Source organism: Ambystoma mexicanum, chromosome 8 (genome assembly GCF_040938575.1).
Source record: "Ambystoma mexicanum isolate Mex_15411 chromosome 8, UKY_AmexF1_1, whole genome shotgun sequence".
Classification (NCBI taxonomy): Eukaryota; Metazoa; Chordata; class Amphibia; order Caudata; family Ambystomatidae; genus Ambystoma; species Ambystoma mexicanum.
In genome coordinates, this window is record NC_090929.1 from 858,559,326 (window position 1) to 858,579,983 (window position 20,658).

General features: G+C 44.6%; 1 protein-coding gene across 2 annotated transcripts in view; it reads left to right on the forward strand.

Annotated features, from left to right (window-relative positions):
* Positions 1 to 231: 231 nt before the first annotated feature.
* Positions 232 to 20,658, forward strand: part of LOC138472520 (microsomal triglyceride transfer protein large subunit-like) — a 1,457,683-nt gene continuing 1,437,256 nt past the window's right edge. The window contains exon 1 of one of the 2 annotated variants that reach the window (XM_069610748.1): positions 232 to 501. In XM_069610748.1, coding sequence (XP_069466849.1) covers positions 435 to 501 — 67 coding nt within the window. In that variant the 5' untranslated portion in view covers positions 232 to 434. The remainder of the gene's footprint in view (positions 502 to 20,658) is intronic. The other variant, XM_069610747.1, reaches the window with a different exon arrangement.

Here is a 20,658-nt window from a genome sequence, read left to right on the forward strand (position 1 = left end):
CAAGTAACGGTCGAGAGGGTGGGAGGGGTGTGTTGAAGATGGAAGTAAATTATTCCTTCCTGATACTTTTCGGTTCAATTCGACAATGTAAACAAACCTTCCAAGTAGATTTATTGGCAGCAGATTGTGGAGTAGTTACGAAAAAGTTACACGATTCCCTGTTTAATGGAAAGCCGTTGCAACATTTCCCAGCCCCCTTTCCTGAAGCTTTTATGTGAACGCTGCTACTGTGTTTACCATGCACAGGACACAGGGCACTGCTGACATTGATTTCTTTATCTGTGTGAGTTTGTGGCAAAGGGGAGGGCCAGTGGGCATTGCTGGCACCGTGAGGTTTAATCTCTACCCTCTCGCACAACGGTTTCGGTCTCTTTCTCCTCTACCTTGCCACAGACTGCAACCTCTTTTGCTCTCACATTAACTCCAGAAGCACCATGCATCCGTGGCCAGTTTCCGGGCTATTTGGGCTGTGCTTTCTCGTAATCACCTGCACAGTGAAAGGTAAGGAGACTGTCTCTGTTGTAATCGTCGCATTGCCTATAGGAATAAAAAGTGACGTTGGACAACAGCATAGTTCACGACCAGTTCCCATATTGATTTAACACGGTCATCATGCGTATGAAAATGTTTCCTTCCTATGTAGCTTTAATTCCACAATGTAAATGTACCTTCTGTGTAGAGTTATGGGTAGGATATCATTAAATAGCACCAAGAAGTAACCAACGCGCAAATAAAAATAAAAAAAATGAGGGTGATCTTTGGGAAAGGTTGGACTAAAACTTCTTTAATAAGTGTAGGCTGGATACACGTGGGATTGAGAAAGCTGCAGTTGTAACTGAAGGGGTGCACCTTTTAGTATGTATTAATTGCCTGAAAGGGAACTCCGATGATTATTTGTACATCTTTAAGTGAATAATGTATGAAAGGTATTATTTTACTAATTAAAAGGATTTTTTTCTTTTTGTTTGTTGCGTCATTCGTTAAGTATAATTGTAATGATGAGTGCATGAAAGGTATATTTATAACCAGATTATACATCTATAAAATATATTCAGGGAGACAAAATTCAAGTTGAAAGCTACTAGCCAGCCTAAAAGAAAGTCACTTGCCACCTCAGTTCTATCATGCACGTCTACTCGCCAAGAGTCAAATATCACTAACCTAATATATATTTGCATATTGCATGTAAATTGCCCATTTCCTCTAGGACCCTCTTCCGTTATTATATTTCAGGTATGAACCTCTACCAGGAACCCATTTTGTTCATCTTTACATGCTCCATCTACCTAGAACATAATTCCTGTGGTCTCCAGTTACAATTTTCTCTGACAAAGTGGCTCAGGTGTGTTGCAAAGCTACATGTTGCTAAACTGAACTATTTTTAAAATATGTACTTTTTTTTAAAGCTACTGTTTCCTGTGGCTATCCCCCTGGCAACAATTAGTATTCCCCTTCTGTTATGTTGACTTGTTGACTAGGGTTTTGTCACATGGGATAAATCTGCAGTCATTTCAAGTTGAGACTCTGTAACTGTGTATAAAATCTGCGGATATAGTAAAATTGATGTTCATTCACATTTTATTATGAATGACAATCGTATGTAAATATTAGAAAAATAATCCCAAAAATGTGTAGTCCTTATTTCACTTACCCCTTGGATGTAAAAATATACTGCTATAGTGTGTCCAAATTTCATTTTTGACATACAATATTCACTAAAAGACAATAAAACATACAACTATCGCTCATATATAGAATACACATGGACTGCTCTAAAACATTGTACAAAATTCAAGACATTAACCATTTTGTTATTGACCAAAACCCATTATGGTGTAATTTCCATATACGTGGAGTAAACAATTTTAAATTGATTCTAAATTTGAAATAAATATCGATTTAATCAAGCTGACAAAACCCTTGTGCGCGTTCGTGAAGTGCGTAGAAGTGCAGTTAGCAGTTGGTAGTGGACCGCCCTGCCCAGCTCGGCACCAGTGTCAAGGAAACGATCCCTATTTAAATATTGTGAAGTGTGAAATTTCTCCTTTGTTCCTCTTCTTGCCGCATGGCTTGGTGTCTGCTCGGGGTAATTAATTCTTGCCTTCGCACAAAGAGTATTACTGTATACATGGAAAGACCTGCTGTACGATAATAAAAATTGTTGAAAAGTGCAGAAAAGTTTAAACTTATAGTTCCGGTACGTCTGTGTGATCGTGTGATTGTATTGAGTAGACTGCCTTATAGGATTTCAACAGTAGGAGGCAAGACTCTGAGAGCATGCGAGAAATGATAGCTCTCTTCAATATCTGGATCAAGGTAGAAGAATTATTGAATATTCAGATCTAAAACCAGTATCCGTAATTTTTAGCTATCTTTGACCTGGCCTTTTGGTCTTCTCTTTTTTGCACTTTTTTGTTACCGGAGCTTTGAGCTTTGAGATTGATTTATATGTGTAAATAGGTTATTATTATTACAGTGTTGTATTTTTGCTATATTGTTATTATTCTGTTTGTGGAAGTTTAATTTTTATATATGATGTTTACTTATTAACATGTGTAAAGTTTATTAAATAGACTGTATCACATTAAATAAATAATAATAATAATAATAATAGTCTATCCACGTTCACTGTACCAGGTGACGTTTCATTATCTGTTACGGCGTTGTGTTTGCTGTAAACCCATAGGTTTGGGTTTAAATATGTTATGGGCAGATGAAGAGTTACTTGTGGACAGGCTCAGCACTGATGAAGTATGTAAACTAACAACATCGGTAGCCGCATTGGGTAGTAAGGAGGTGCAAAAACGTGTGCAGCATTGCCGCCTAATGTACACCCAAAGTCATTACTAGAGCCACAATGAACAACATTTCCCCCCAAACAAGTGTGTTTAAGTCAAATAGATGAAGAAAAAGCTGTACAGGAGATTGTCACAGCATTGAATCGGTCGTTGGGATGTCTGGGGGAAGAACGTATAAGTGATGTGATTGTCACAACCGATAGGGCTGTTCAAGCTGAACTAGAAGACCTGCCTTATGCAGATCCGATAGAACTAACATCTGACTCTAGATTGGCACTATTTGAGGCAGCATGTGAGCAAAGAGAAAATCTGCTAAAAATTGTGGGTCACACAAGATAGATCTGCTCTGATATAATTATTGATGGTTCTGCAGATGCCTCTGTGATAAACTCTGTGGGTGGAGGTAAATGTTATTAGACGATGGATAAGTGTAAAAAGTCATGATTCACAAAGCAACTAATCTAATCAATTGAGCGTAAATATCAACCTGCCTGCTGAAATGGTAGAGGTGGATTACTTGGCATATATAGGCGATATTTCCTCAACTCCCTGTTTATTGTCCATTGATCCACATACCTGCTTTGACAAGAGTATAACCCATGGTAAGATTGATGATAAACCAAATAACTATGCTATGCGTCTTGTTCTTCTCTAAATGGAAGCACAAGAGATATGGGTGACATGGGTAAAAAAAGGAGTACCCTCAACAAATGATGGTCTGACAAAGTCAGGCTTAGCTGAGAGCAGCACCACCAGCATGATTTCGAATGAGATTTTCAATCTGTCCTTTTGCATAAAAGCATTAATCGGAATAGAAAAACACTACGAGACCAGGGTTTTAACAGTTGTTGATTCGGGTATTAAAACATCAATGCATCAAAAGCACCAGCACATATGAAAGGTGGCAATAATGGAAGGAAAAGCAAAGTGGTTTCCCATTATGTATGCAAAACGTGCCAAAACACACACAAATGCATGTAGTATAGATGTGGCACATGTTCCAGTAAATACCATCCGACCGCTAGTGTCTTATGGTAGCAGTGCTAAGATAAAGCCCAAGGGCCAAACACAGCAACTATATGATCTAGAGGTTTGAGGTGGGCCTGAAATGTCAATAGCACCCCCTGTGCCCCAATTGTCTGTAGGTGTGACTTTTGGCACAGAGACATCCTCTGGTGTAGGTTCAGAACAGGCCCAAAAAACGACTACTGTTCCAATGACACATTCCAATGTATCAACTGACCATCTTGGCCAAATAAAATGTACTAATCTTTGAACTCCCTCATGTTCAGCCTTTCCAAAGGGTGGCCCCTCTACTAGGCTGGGGTAAACTGTGAAGGCCCTACAAATAAAACCAATATCATCAGAGGACACTCTCCCTCATTAAACAGGGCTGCTGTCCTAAGCATCTTTCACTCAGTTGCTGCCTTAAGAGTAATACGCACTGACCATATTAAAATCGTTGATCAGATAGACCATGTCCTTATGAGTATCTAAAACATATGGTTTAACTCAGATGCAACCCTTAATTACATTCTGAAATATGACACAGAAATATACCGCCTTGGTTATATGTGTACCATAGTGAATATTACCTATGAAAAATGAAGACCGAGTAAAGCAGCCAATGTAAATGAAATTAGTAACCACGGTACTGATGGGTCATATGATGCAGAAACTCTTGACAGGGAAAACTGCTCAGAGAGCAATCTCAGCCTTCGGTACTAGTACGTCTTAAGTAGAAATGAATAACAAGAAGCAGCGATACAGCCACTTTTCTGATAGTGATACAATAGGAGGGCTGGGTGCCCCTAAACATTTCAGGTGATATAACTAAGGATGCAGGCTATTGATAATGGTTGCCTTCAGCTTTTAAATCTCACTTCTCAGTGTTGGGTCAATGACATTGATTTGTCATGTTCATGGAACACCCGAGGATTTTCATATTTGTTTGGTGATGATTGCTTGTGGTCTGTAATGGATATATTCTCTGTTATAGCCCTACAGGAAACCTGGCTTATTGACAATGTACTAGATGGTCGTGAGACATCTCAAAAAGTAGCCACTAAAGCCCGAATTGGATGTCCAAAGGGTGGACTATTGACATCGGTCAGACAACCTTGGCTCTTGATTGAAATACCCGGTCGGTCCTCTATGGTTTTGGCTGCTAAAATGGTTAGGCTTGTTTTAGCCATCTTTATCATTAATGTATATGATCCTCACAATGGTACAGCTACTGAAAGCAACATTGTAGCAGTAAAACACGTTTTAGCACTGTATAAGCATAAGTTCCCAATCTGGATCATGGGGGACTTTAATGCTGAGATAATATTACATGACAGTGACCTCCAAGTGACACTTAGCTCTACCCCAATTTGTCAGGGCGGTCCCCATAGAAAGTACAGTCCATGGACATCTGTCTTGAATGAATATGGATTTTGCTCCCTTAATGGGTTCTGCCCTGGAAACGAAAAGAGGGCTTTCACTCGGGTGAGTGGAAAGAGTGCGTCAACTCTCGATAATGTCTTTGTGAATGGAACTGGTCTTACATTAGTGAAAGATATGGCAATATCTTCACGAGAGGAAAGTGACCACTTATCCTTATGTGTTTTATTAAATTCTGAGAGTACAAGTGTAACTGAATGGTCTTATATGAACGGTAATATATTTGTGAACAGTGGAGGGAATCGTATTCAATGGCATCCCCAAAATCTAGCCATGGGCAAATGTAATCTTTGATCAACTCCAACCAGTCTTTACTGAACAATTCTTGAGTGATCTGCCACCTTGTAGTGTCATGAGTGAAGCTTTCCCATCCATGATTAGCTTGACACATAATTTGATTGGTAGTAAAAGGGCTTCTAAAACTCCGTATGAGCGCATAAGTAAAACATCTCATAAGCGCAATATCTATGACCTAAAGTTTAATGCTGCAAAAAAAAAAAATAATTACGAGCAGACATTGCAGTATTGGTATCTCCCGTTTCAAATCATTATAAGAATGAAAGATCCCAAAATTAAATATCGATATTGGCTTTAAGACCATAAAGCCAGATGTGAAAATGAACGATGGCTACGTAGCGCTTATTTGGCAACAACTAATAACACAACAGCAATATGGAGGCAAATAAAGGCTGTATCTAAGAGTGACCTCCAAATAAATTGTGTTCCAGAAGAGAAGTGAGTTTTGCACATAAATGCAACTCTGGGGTTTTGTGATGAAGGAGAAGATGTAGTGCATTCACCAGACATAACATGGACTTGCAAAGCTACTATTTCTGACATTACACTAATGATTGAGAAGCTAAAGAGAACTTGAGCATCAGGCCCTGACTGTATAAGTAATGGGTTTATGAAAATATCCACTGCCATGTGGGCTAGGGCCTTACATTTGGTCTTTGCTGATATTGGAAGGTCTGGAATACTCCCCATTACGTGGCCCGAGAGCAAATTGTACTTATGTACAAGAAAGGCGAGTAAAATGCTCCAAGGAATTACTGCATGCTTGCAATGCTGGATATCCCAGCAAAAATCTTTGCACAGGTCCTTCTTGTTGAACTAAATCTATGGATAAATACAAATGTTATGTATCAAACTGGTTTTAGAGCTAAATCATCAACAAATCATAACATTCTTATGCTGATCTCCTCTGTGGAATATGCATGGATACATAGGCAATTCGTAGTTTACAGTGCCTACATAGATTTTAGTGCTGCTTTTGATACTGTTTTACTCAATAACCTATGGTGGAAGCTTGTGGCGTGGAACATCCCAATGGGGCTGCTCAGGATGATCATGCTGCTCCATACCGATACTAGTGTTAAGGTGCGCTTAAATGGTGAAGGTCATCTGTCTACCTCCAGTCCTACAAGTAGAGGAGTAAAGCAGGGCTGCATCGTTGCCGCCACTTTGTTTAATGTATGTTTGGCTGACCTACAACTGTCCTTTAATAACTGTGATATATGTTAAGTTAAAGTTGGTTCTCACCGTCTTAGTTGGCTAGCCTATTCAGACGACCTGCTGCTGCTAGATTATACGCCTAAGGGACTTTAATCCTTGATCAATGGACTTGCAGTCTTTGTGTAAAAAAAAAAAATGTCCTACATGTAAATATTGAGAAAAGCAAGGTAATGGTGTGTGCTGGCAAACAGAAACTAAAGGTGAAAAAAACCCTGATGGTTTCTTGATGGAACAAAATGTGAGTGTGTCAAATCTTATAAATACATTGGGTTATCTGTAGATGACACACTCATTTGGAAACTTCATTGGGAAGAAACAAAAAATAGATGTTTAAAATTGGTAGGTGCCATAAGCTCCTTCATTGGGAGGATTGGTGGATACTCTGCAAAGACAATGTTGATATATTCTATGAAAATTGTACCTGTGCTTACTTTTGGCATTGAGATCTGTGGTCATGCATTCATACAAGGCCTTGTCAGATTTGAAGCAAGAATGTTGCGTAAATTAGTTTGTATGCCCCAATCCTTATCTGTAGAATATATTTACTTGGAATTTAATTTGATTTTAATTGCATCAATTTTTACATCTAGAATGTTCATGTGTTCTGTGAATTTAGTAGCCTTAAGTAACGACACAACAATGGTCGATTATGTTGTTGATTATGTTAAAGCATTTTTGTGCCTTGAGAAAGAAGATTGGAACCCTAGGAAAAGTATTAACCTTGTTCAATCTATGGAATAGTGGCTGTGACCTACCCATAGCATCAACTAATGTCAACCGGATTAAACACTGACTCAAGCAAAAAATACTCAACTTTAGTCATGAAAATCAGATGGTTCAATTATCTACTAAGAGCAATAGTGGACTGTTTATCAATTATAGACGTCTCTGCAGTAGCAATCATAAATACATCAAAGCTTTTCTGGAGAGCGGATTTATAAAACGGTACCTATTACTTAAATTTAATCACTGCGTAGTGCTTGAAATTGGGGGCACTGAAAGAGGTTTTTCATGCGCAAAATCGTACTGTTGCTTATGTGGTGAATATGAAATTGAATCACTTGAGCATATCTTGACTAAATGTGAGAGTTTGAATTTAATTTGACCCAGATTTTGGAAATCCAATAAGAATCAAATAGACTGTACTGATGTGTCGATGTTGTGGCAAATTGTTATGGAAGGAAATGACTGTAATTTGATATATTTTATGGTGAAATGTTATAGGAAGTGTGTTGAGATATTTGAGTTATTATAAATCCATGGTTTTATTGTTTTAGGCTACTACATACTAGTTTTAATCTTGTGTCATTGGTAATGTTTTTACGTATTGTATAAATGTGTTTTGAAATGTTTTATATGCAAAGCCTCATGGCTGTATGTGTATTAGATAATAAATAAAAAATATGAGTGAGGTGTTAAAGAGATGAAAATCCTTGTATTTTGCCTTGGATTGACTGCTTAAGTAACCTATTACTCAACTCTTGGATACCGACTGCCATGTTCTTTCATGGAACATTGATGGACTTGCTAAAAATCTTGAGGACCCCTGCTGGTGTAACCTTATAAGTGGATTCCAAGTGATCCTCCTGCAGGAAACCTGGCTTCTGGAACCAATGGCTTTCAAGGGATATCAAGTTTTTCAGATCCCAGTGATAAAGGGCCCTAAGGGCTGGTCAACGGGTGGACTACTCATATTATTGTAATCTAGATTAAATTGGGAAATTACTAACATTCTGACGGGCATAGACTATATACAATATCTTTGCATCCGTATGGGGAACGAGAACTGTAGCCTGATATTTAACTTCTATAATAGGCCACTTGGGGTTGGAGGTTTAGTGGTAGTGGAAAAGATCAAATACATGATCAATCTGTGGCATGGATTTAACTGTCTGAAGCCTTGTGCAATAATGGCTGGGGACCTGAATTTGCAACCTGAGCCCATAAGGGAACTGGAGGTGCTTTTGGGAAGCCCAAGACTTTCCGTGGGACATTCCCACCCTGAAAGCAGTGCGTCCAAAGAGGGCTAACCAGTATGCCATTGAAACAGCAGGCATATTTCGTAGTTTAGAAATGAGGGCCTGTAATGATCGTTTGTCTGGTGATCAACCAGCAGAATCAAAATTCAAGGGGCATACTGGCACTAGTATAATCGACTACATAATGATCACAGCACAGGACTGGCATATAGTCAATATATTTATGATCCTTAAAAGAGATGAAAGTGATCATAATCCTCTGTGTGCTGTTGTTTCTATCAATAAGATTATGGTTCCCCCCCAATATTGGCTACAAATGGGGTTGACAGTATTACCTTAGTAGGTCACTCGCGCAAGTCTGTACGGTGGGACAGGGTTATCGAACAGGACCTGAAGTAAAATGTATACAAAGCAATCTTGGATAATCTTAAAATTATCTGTGCGGATAATGTCCAGAACATTAAATCATATGCTGGATTTAACAGAATGATTGAGCATTTGTTTCCCTTTGTAACTCATTCTCCATCAGCAGTTAAAAAGCATGCTACTGTTAAATCTAAATGGTATGACGGAGTCTGCAAAGTTGCAAAATGCAAGATATTGAGTGCTTGAATGTATCTGTGATAGTGGCTAAATCTCAAATCCGGCAGATTTGATTAAAAGATCCTGTTGGCAAGAAAAAAAAAGTGTTTGCCTCACATAGATGGGAGGCCCTTTTGCGGGCAAGTGAAAATAGTGACTGTTTCCTACTGCAAACTGAGAGTAGGTGATAAGTTTGATGGCAATCTGAAGTTCCATTCTTGCATTAAGGGAGAAGCATAGTAAAAGCATTAAAAACAATTATGTGGATTATGTCTGGTGTACTGGGACATTGGCCTTACCTTTAAAACCTGATTATAGGAGGGAGACTCTATTATTTAATGTGGAAGAGGCATCATGGTCAACTGCTAGCCAAAAGAACTGTAAAGCCTTAGGAATGGATAGAATTCCTAGTGGCATATATAAAGATGAAAAAAGGATCTCGAGCCCAGTACTTTGCAGAATTGTTAATGCTATTTTGGAAAGGGCAACGTGCCCCCCTTTTGGCGAGATGCTATTGTCCCCATTTATAAAAAAGGGTGGAGGGACTTACCCCGCTAATTACCGATCTCCCTCCTAGATAGTGCAAGCAAAATGTTTGCAAAAGCTGTTCTGGCTCATTTGGCTTGTGCGGATGAAAATGAAATTATCGGTGATCTTCAGGCAGGCTTTCGAAAACAAGAGCACATTCGACCAAAGCCTCTGCTTGTATTTTTTAATTCAGAAATATACAGCATTGTTAAAGATGAAGCTCTATGCAGTATTTGTGGATTTACGGACTGCATTCAATAGTGTTTCAAGGGATATCATCTGGCAAATCATGAAGAAAAAGGGAGTCCGCCTAAACTGTTTGCAATTCAACTCCTGTACTCCGAGAATAGGGCAACTGTGTGCTTTGTATTGGCAGGGGAGTTATCAGGCCCATTTGAAGTTAGAACCGAGGGTCAGACAATATGTCCACCCCCCTCGCCCTTCTACTCAACCTGTATATTGAGGAAAGTATTGTCCCAGAGTGCTTTAGACTGCCTTAAAATGGGCCACTACCCCTAACAAGTATTATTTTTATGCAGATGATGCTGTAATTAGATCTACTTCCCTGTCTGGTCTGAAGGCAAATTTGAAATTATTCCTCAATAAATGTGAGGAATTGGAGCTGCAGTTAAACACTGACAAACCAAAGATGATGGTCTTCTTGCCAAACCTAGTATATTAAACATTCCTGTTAACAAATGAAAATTAGAGCAGGCAGCGTTTTTTTTAATGATTATCTGATTATCTAGGCATCAGGTTTCATGAAAATGGTGGGTGGATCTCGCAGCTAGACAAAGCTTGTACTAACCTTGGAAAAGTTTCTGGGCCCACAAAATTGTTTCAGGGGACATGGTCGTGGGGCAATTTCACCTGCCATTGAATTTTGTAGTAGCAGGCCGTCGCGGCCTCTACTTTGGTGCTGAAATTTGGGGGTATGGCTTTTTAAAAACACTCAAAAATTTAAAATATATATATTTTTTTATCTGTTTTTTTATTACCATTGAGCCCCATCTGCTCGATTAATTGGATATAAGCCCGATCAATGAGCTACTTGCCTTAAAACCTGTATACTACTGGCTTAGATTATGGCAGACAGAGGGTTTGTTTAGGTACCGCCATGCACTGAAGCACCTTATGAGCCCGTATTGGGGGGAAGTCTATTCCGTGGGTCGCCCATGTTGAGAAAACATTAATTGAATTAAATGTGGCTGAGCTTTGGGAATCCTTTGATAAGATTGAAAAAATGCATTAGCGAAACTTGAATCTGCTGCATTGCTAAGGAGTAAGGAATTGATGAGACAAGCTACAAGTAAACTTGGCTCAGCTTATCTGAATGGGAAATCAACTCCCAGATTTGAACATTACCTGGATTACATTTACCCACCATGTTGAGAGATCTTTGTAAATGAGATTTAGGTTGGGCATGCTTTAATTTTTTTAGAAAATCATGGAGCACAGGGATTTGCCTCCTCTGTGGATTGGTGATGGAATCCATTACCCACTTTTTGTTTATCTGCCCAAAACGAAGTGATTTAAGCTTCTGTTATTGAAGACCTTTGTTCAAAACTGCCAGAATACGGCTGACTTCTGAAGCTGTAGAATTTAGTAGAAACTCTTTTGCGCCAAATATGTTATGCTCCGAAGCCCACTATATCCTTTGAGCCTGGCTCCCTAGAACAAAACTAACAGAGAATTGCCAAAATGTTATTTTATAGCAATGTGGTGTTTAATCATTGAAGATGAAATTTTTTTAGCAGAGGCTGCAAGCATTCTCTCCCGTAATGATGAAGGTTATTTTGGTATTCGTTTTGATTTTATGAATTAATTTGTGACTGTTTATTATAGCTGGCATTATTGTATTGCATGTTATCGCACCATCTAGCTTATCTATATCTCTCTCTATATATCTCTCTCTCTCTCTATATATATATATATATATATATATATATATATATATATATTCCGTGAAAAAACTTTGTTAAAGGGACGTTATGGTAAGTTGCGCTACTAAAAAACTATGAAATTCAGTGAAAAAACTTTGTTAAAGGGACGTTATGGTTCCAAGTAAAACCGAAAAACCCTTGAAATTCGCCAGTTATGGTAAGCTAAGCAACCATAACTCGCGCCACCACCGTGCACTGCTAAGACTAACACCCACGACATCAAAGATGACATCACAAAAGTTTTTTCACTGAATTTCATAGGTTTTTAGTAGCGCAACTTAACCATAACGTCCCTGTAACACAATTATTTTTACTGAATTTCATAGGTTTTTATTAGTGCAACGTCACCATAACATCCTTTTCAATAGATGAAGACCACTAGCATCTTAGGTCCTCAAAGTGGGAACCCCAGGTGGTAAAAAAAAAAGATTTTTCTTCCCAAACCAGGGACGCCTGGGGCGTCCAGGTGCAGGAAGGACAATCTTTTACCAAGATGGCCACCATGGAAATGGAAGGCGGGGTGTATAAAGAGAACACAACAGGGCATGAGCGGGGGGTGGGGGGAACAGGAGAGAGACACGGGGCATGAGCGGGGGGTGGGGGGCAACAGCAGGGAGACACGCGGCATGAGCGGGGGATGGGAGGAACACGAGGGAGACACGGGGCATGAGAGGGGGGAGGGGGGTAACAGGAGAGAGACACGGGGCATGAGAAGGGGGCGGGGGGTAACAGGAGAGAGACACGGGGCATGAGAGGGGTGTGGGGGTAACAGGAGAGAGACACGGGGCATGAGCGGGGGGTGGGTGGGAAACAGCAGGGAGAGGGAGACACGGGGCATGATCGGGGGTTGGGGGGCAACAGGAGAGAGACACGGCATGAGAGGGGGTGGGGGGTAACAGGAGAGACACGGGGCATGAGAGGGGGGTGGGGGGTAACAGGAGAGAGAGACGCGGGGCATGAGCAGGGGGTGGGGGGGCAACAGCAAGGAGACACACGGGGCATGAGCGTGGGGTGGGGGCAACAGGAGTGAGACACGGGGCATGAGAGGGGGGTGGGGGCAACAGCAGGGAGACACGGGGCATGAGCAGGGAGACACGCGGCATGAGCGGGGGATGGGGGGAACACGAGGGAGACACATGGCATGAGAGGGGGGTGGGGGTAACAGGAGAGAGACACGGGGCATGAGAGGGGGGTGGGGGTAACAGGAGAGAGACACGGGGCATGAGCAGGGGGTGGGGGGAAACAGCAGGGAGAGGGAGACACGGGGCATGATCGGGGGTTGGGGGGCAACAGGAGAGAGACACAGCATGAGAGGGGGTGGGGGTAAGAGGAGAGAGACACGGGGCATGAGAGGGGGGTGGGGGGGTAACAGGAGAGAGACGCGGGGCATGAGCAGGGGGTGGGGGGCAACAGCAAGGAGACACACGGCGCATGAGCGTGGGGTGGGGGGCAACAGCAGGGAGACACGGGGCATGAGCGGGGGCTGGGGGGCAACAGGAGAGAGAGACGCAGGGCATGAGCAGGGGGTGGGGGGCAACAGCAAGGAGACGCACGGGGCATGAGCGTGGGGTGGGGGGCAACAGCAGGGAGACACTGGGCATGAGTGGGGGGTGGGGGGCAACAGGAGAGAGACACGGGGCATGAGAGGGGGGTGGGAGGGTAACAGGAGAGAGACACGGACATGAGCGGGGGGTGGGGGGCAACACCAGGGAGACACAGGGCATGACCGGGGGTGGGGATAACAGGAGAGAGACACGGGGCATGAGAGGGGGGTGGGGGTAACAGAAGAGCGACACGGGGCATGAGCAGTGGGTGGGGGTAACATGAGAGAGACACGGGGCATGAGCGTGGGGCAACAGCAGGGAGACACGGGGCATGAGCGGGGGGTGGGGGTAACACGGGGCATGAGAGGGGGTGGGGGTAACAGGAGAGAGACACGGGGCATGACCGGGGGGTGGGGGCAACAGAAGGGAGAGACAGGGCATGAGAGGGGGGTGGGGGGTAACAGGAAAGAGACACGGGACATGAGGGGGGGTGGGGGTAACAGGAGAGAGCCACGGGGCATGAGAGGGGGGTGGGGGGAAACAGCAGGGAGACACGGGGCATGATCGGGGGGTGAGGGGCAACAGGAGAGAGACACAGGGCATGAGAGGCGGGTGGGGCGTAACAGGAGAGAGACACAGGGCATGAGAGGGGGGTGGGGGGTAACAGGAGAGACAGACACGGGGCATGAGCAGGCGGTGGGGGGCAACAGCAGGGAGACACGGGGCATGAGCGGAGGTGGGGGGCAACAGCAGAGAGACACACGGGGCATGAGCGGGAGGGGATAGAGACACACGGGGCATGAACGGGGGGAGGGGGAGAGACACACGGGGCATGATCGGGGGGTGAGGGGCAACAGGAGAGAGACACAGGGCATGAGAGGCGGGTGGGGCGTAACAGGAGAGAGACACAGGGCATGAGAGGGGGGTGGGGGGTAACGGGAGAGACAGACACGGGGCATGAGCAGGCGGTGGGGGGCAACAGCAGGGAGACACGGGGCATGAGCGGGGGTGGGGGGCAACAGCAGAGAGACACACGGGGTATGAGCGGGAGGGGATAGAGACACACGGGGCATGAACGGGGGGAGGGGGAGAGACACACGGGGCATGAGCGGGGGGTGGGCGGGAGGGGATAGACACACGGGACATGAGCGGGGATGGGCGGGAGGGGGTAGACACACGGGGCATGAGCGAGGGGGGTGGGAGGGATAGAGACACACGGGGCATGAGCGGGGGGTGGGTGGGAGGGATAGAGACACAGGGGGCATGAGCGGGGGTGGGTGGGAGGGATAGAGACACACGGGACATGAGCGGGGGGTGGAGGGGAGGGGAGAGACACACGGGGCATGAGCAGGGGGTGGGTGGGAGGGATAGAGACACACGGGGCATGAGCGGGGGTGGGTGGAAGGGATAGAGGCACACGGGGCATGAGCGGGGAGTGGGTGGGAGGGATAGAGACACACGGGACATGAGCGGGGGGTGGAGGGGAGGGGAGAGACACACGGGGCATGAGCGGGGGGTGGGGAGGAGGGGAGAGACACAGGGGGCATGAGCAGGGGGTCGGGGGGAGGGAGAGAGAGACACGGGGCATGAGCGGGGGGTGGGGGGGAGGGAGAGAGACACACGGGCATGAGCGGGGGGTGGGCGGGAGGGCGAGAGACACACGAGGCATGAGCGGGGGTGGGCGGGAGGGAGAGAGACACACGTGGCATGAGCGGGGGGTTTCCGGGAGGGAGAGAGACACACGTGGCATGAGCGGGGGGTGGCCGGGAGGGCTAGAGACACCCACGTGGCATGAGCAGGGGGTGGCCGGGAGGGCTAGAGACACACACGGGGCATGAGCAGGGGGTGGCCGGGAGGGCTAGAGACACACACGGGGCATGAGCGGGGGTGGGGGGGAGGTTCGAGACACACACGGGGCAAGAGCGGGGGGTGGGTTAGAGGGCTAGAGACACACGGGGCAAGAGCGGGGGGTGGGCGGGAGGGAGAGAGACACACGAGGCATGAGCGGAGGCTGGGCTGGAGGGAGAGAGACACACGGGGCATGAGTGGGGGTGGGGGGGAGGGAGAGAGACACACGGGGCATGAGCGGGGGGTGGGGGGAGGGAGAGAGACACACGGGGCATGAGCGGGGGTGAGTGGGAGGGAGAGAGACACACGGGGCATGAGCGGGGGTTGGGCGGGAGGGGAGAGACACACGGGGCATGAGCAAGGGGGGTGGGCGGGGAGGGATAGAGACACACGGGGCATGAGCAGGGGGGTGGGCGGGGAGGGGAGAGACACACGGGGCATGAGCGGGGGGTGGACGGGGAGGGGAGAGACACACAGGGCATGAGCGGGGGGTGGGGGGAGGGAGAGAGACGCACGGGGCATGAGCGGGGGGTGGGGGGACAAACAAAAACACGGACATGCCGCACGGACATGAGTTCGTGCGGCAGATCCCGCTCCTCGGCCCTCCGCTGGCCACCGTGTGCGATGGCGTGAGCGGGGGGCTGGAGGAACAGGGGACACACGGAGCATGAGCAGGGGTGGGGGGGACAGGAAGGACACACGGGGCATGAGCAGGGGTGGGGGGGACAGAAAGGACACACAGGGAATGAGCGGGGGGTGGGGCAGACACGGGGCATGAATGGGGGTGGGAGGAACAGGAGACTGACACGCTCCTGCTGACCTGACAAAGCCTCTCATGCGGGAAAGAAAGTTGGCGGGCGTCTCTGAAGCCAGACGCACTGCACGCTTTCACTGCATCCAATGAGAGAGCACGTCAGATGTCTGCGGACATCACGCAAGCTGCTGGCCCAATCACCGTCCTGTCCGCGGAGCGAACAGGGAAGTCCGTCCGCGGACCGAACACAGATATCACTAATTTATTTTGCCCTACTTTTTGGTCATTTTAAAAAACTACTGGACGGATTTTCACCAAATTCGCAAACGCACGCTTTCGAGACCAAGCCTCTGCTCCTGGTCCAAATTTGGTGAAAATCCATCCAGCGGTTTGGGCTGTAGGCGCAAGCAAACATTTTTTCCCATTCAGTCTATGGGAAAAACAGAAATTTTGGGACCCCCCCTATAACTTTCCCCCACCCTGCACGAATCCTCACCAAACTTTGCAAAAAAATTCAGAGTGGGCCATATACATTTTTTGCAAAGTTTGGTGAGGATTCGTCCAGGGGGAGCGAAGTTATAAGCCGCCCAAAAAGTGCTCTTCCTATGGAAACAGCAACTTAACCATAACTACACTGCCACTATCGTGGCAGTGTAATATATATCTCTCTCTCTCTATATATATATATATATATATATATATATATATATATATATATATATATATATATATATATATATATATATATATATAAAATACTTGGGTATGTTTCTGTATTCTGCTGATGCAATTTATCAGTGTTAGGTTGCCCTCTACTCTATTGGCAAAGTGCACCTCTGAGTGCCCTTCCACTTCAACAATGGCTATCGTTTTAACAAACCGAATGAGCATGGTTCTACACAGTCACCTTCACCTTTCACTATCGCAAACATTCAGAATAATTTCAAGTTACTTCTTTCCACCCCCACTTTTCTTCACACAGGGCACAGTGTTTCCAGTGTCAATGAACAGTTAATTACCAGCTGAATGTTTCTGTCTGTAACGAGCAAAACGCTGTAGGATGAATGCCTCTTCACAAGCTAAAACTGAAAGTAGGTTTTGTAATCATTCTACTACGCAATCAGGGGGACTCTGCAATGGAACAAAGTTGACAATTACCCGTCTGTAAAGAGACATCATAGAGGCCAGTGTTATTGATGGAACTTAGATACTGTTCTTATAACACGCATACCTCTCATTCCATCTGATACAATTATGCCTTTCAAATTCAAAAGAAGGCAGTTTTCTGTACATTTAGCCTTTTGAATGACCATTATTAAGTCACAGGGACCTACTTCCCCCTCCCTGTAAGGGATCAGCGGTAATTCCAATATTTAAGAAGGGGGACAGAAGTGACCCAATGATTTTCCGACAGGTATTGACCTTTAAGATATGTTAGAAAGGCATATGTTATGCTGGGAATGGCTTGTATTTTTGTATTTATTTATGGCTTTTAGTCGAAATAAAGAATTTGATTGTATTTTGCTTTGTATATACCCAGTTGTCACACGAGTTAAAAGGTAACCCAATAGTTTCAGACTGGTTGGACTAGGGCATTAGAGATTTAAGATACCCCTACTACTGATTTGACAAAATAGCTCTTGTTCTCTTCTGTCATGCTGTTAGCAAGAACAGGGCAATGTCCTTTAATTGACCCCAGTCTTTTGTAACCTTGGCAAGATGTTAATTCCTCTTTCCTTACGCAAAGGCTTGAGTCATTGCTCCCTTGGTAATTTTTTAAAGAGGACAATAAGACACTTAGAGACATTAACTCTAAGAAGTGGGCTACAGTTTTATCATGTAATAAACAGTTCTGGCAATATCTCCCCCACCTTGCCTCATTGAAATCTACAACTAAGGAAGAAACAACACGCTCACTTCCCCAACCTCATCCCTCTCCGCCCACTTCATCCCTCAGCTAACTCCTCACTACTACCATTTTGCATCCTTACACCGCCCACACGCCTTCAGATGATCTCCAGGTCTAGTGTACTTAACAGATTCCGACCTTATCCAAATTCTATCAACAACCATGACGTCGCTTTTTGCATTGAATGATCTGCAGGCTGCCCATATGACTAGCCTGCCCGGTCATTACCAAACGCAAACTACTTGGACCTTTCCACATCGGCACACCGGTAAGGGGTACTTCTGACCTGCATCCATCGATACCAAAGGTGACTGCATCTGCCTTCCCACTATCTTACTGATACTGTCTGCCCTGTTTTCTTAAAGAGCAATTCACAGCGAGGCCAACATTATTGCCAGAAAGGCATTTTATAAGAGCACTTTACTGTGATTTAACGTTACTGTGATTTAACAGGCATGTGTAGAGCGCAACGTTAAGATGACGGAACACCAACTAAAAAAGAGTCTTCCGAGATTTACAAACGGCAAGATGGTTTGTTGTTGCTCTGAGAGGATGAGGTAGGGCATTCCAGAGATCGTCCGCTGCCACGGAAAAAGAGCGGCCACCAATGCAGTAGTATTTCACTGCAGGGATGAGCACCTGACGGGCATCAGCAGAACGTAAAGCCTGTCTAGGGACGTAGGGCCATTAAACTTTGAGGGAAAGGCTTGTATACGTAGGATCCCTAACCTTAGTATCAATTTATTTATTTATTGTGCATTTGTAAGGCACTTACCCATCAAGTAAATTGTGTTTCAAAGCGCCCACAGGGCAAAAGGGAGGGAACATGGGAATGAAAGGCAAAACAATGAAGAGAAAGAAAGAGGCGGTCCTACTAGGCCTTTTGAGTATTCAGAAAGTACAAGTGCAGAGAGAAGGGATAAGGGAGGGGGTAAGTCCTAGGAGTTCCACGGAGGGAAGTGCTAGGGATTAAGTTGCAAGCAGCTGTTAAGTGCCTGACACAGATCACTTGAATGGTCACTTACCAGTACAATAAGTGAAGGCCTGTGAGACTGCACAGGCCAGTGGTTGCCCAAAGGCAAGTGCTGGAAGTGGACGGAGGCTGAAGGTGATTGTGGGTGGTTTCGGGGGTAGCGGGACACATAAGGGCCCTGGTCAACAATCTCAGCGACTGGGGTTTAGCAAGGGGTACAACGTCCTTTTATCGCGGGACATTTTTTCACTTGGTTTTTTACCACCAATTTTTTGTTGAAAAAACCCATCAGATTTTTTTTGGGGGGGTTAAAAAAAAAAAAACAAAAAAAAAATATATATATATTAGTGTGGGTTTTTGGTAATAGATAAAAACTGAAAGGGAATGGGGGATTGGGGGGACTCCGCCCCCACCAAAATAAATTTCTGCGGTAATAAACCCAGCGAAAAAACATACCGTAATGAAATGACATGGAACCTAGCAAGGGAAAGGGGGAATGAGGGAGGGAAAGGAGGAGGGGAAAAGGAGAGAATGCACAGGAGGGAATGTTTCATAACTTCTATCAAGTCAAGGCAGAGCCTAGTCCAATCTACATTCCAAGTAAGCTCCAGACATGGGAGCACCAACACTGATTATCCAACTCTCATACATTCCCCATTCCGTTTTATATACCTCGTTCAGTAAGTGTTGTCATGCATTCCATAGTAGCAGGGGCTTTCACATAGCTCAGGTGGACGAAGGGTATGTAGCATTGTTTTAAGATACTAAGACCATGATAAATCTCACACAGCAGCCATGGAAAGGAGGTCTTGGAGGGATACCATGGCAGGTTTTAATCCCAAGGTATGAGCAATTCCATTTAGGCCCCGTCCTCGTTGTTAATGACAGGGAACCCCAGTGATCTCGTTAAGATGTTGTTTTATTTGATTTGAAAATATTAGTATCACTATGCCCTCATAATTCAGAGTTATACATAGTAGTGAATATTGTTTGCACTTTCTAAATCTCAGCACTGGATATTACCCAATCACCATGCGGTTTAAAAAATGGCAACACTGCTTCTCCCCTTCGAGCTAAAATATCGCCAATTTTATCTAGTAGTGGCTTCCAGTTAATTGAGCTGTCAATTTTAATTTCTAGGTTATCATACGTTTCTCTGATGTCTATAGTTTCCCCTTCTTCAAACCTAGACTGGGCAAACCTCCTCCTCCTTGTGATTGATTTCCTTACCCTACGATTATTTTTAATATTCCATTTAATCCTCTCTCCTTGGCCAATTTATTAAAGATTACAATTTGCTCTTGTAAGCCCATTAGCGTTTTTTAGACATTAAAACAGCATCATCGGCATAGAAGAGGGCCACGATCCAATGTCCCACCCAGGCTCGGTGCATGAGCATCCATTTTGACAATAATAGTAATCAGGCCATTAGTATGCAGACAAAACCGCAAGGGAGCCAGCACGCATCTCTGCCTTAAAACCATCATTAAATGGTGAAGTGTATTCCTTGTCTTACTATTGCATAGTTCTCGATATATAACATACATAATGATCTAATCATAACTATAAGATCATCTGGAGTTGACAGTGCTCAAGCACAGACCATAGCCTGGAATGTGGAACCTAATCAAAGAAAGTTTGTAAGTCTATGAAGGCTAGATAAATTGGCCACCTTTTAAATCAAACAATCTATATACATATATAAAAGTCAAAATGTGTTTGTGGCAGGCTTTGTGACCAAGCGTTGTTCCATATACCATTTCACACTGTTTCACCAATCTGCATCACATTTTGCCTAGTTAACCTGTTAGGAACTTTTGGACATTACTGGCCACATGAC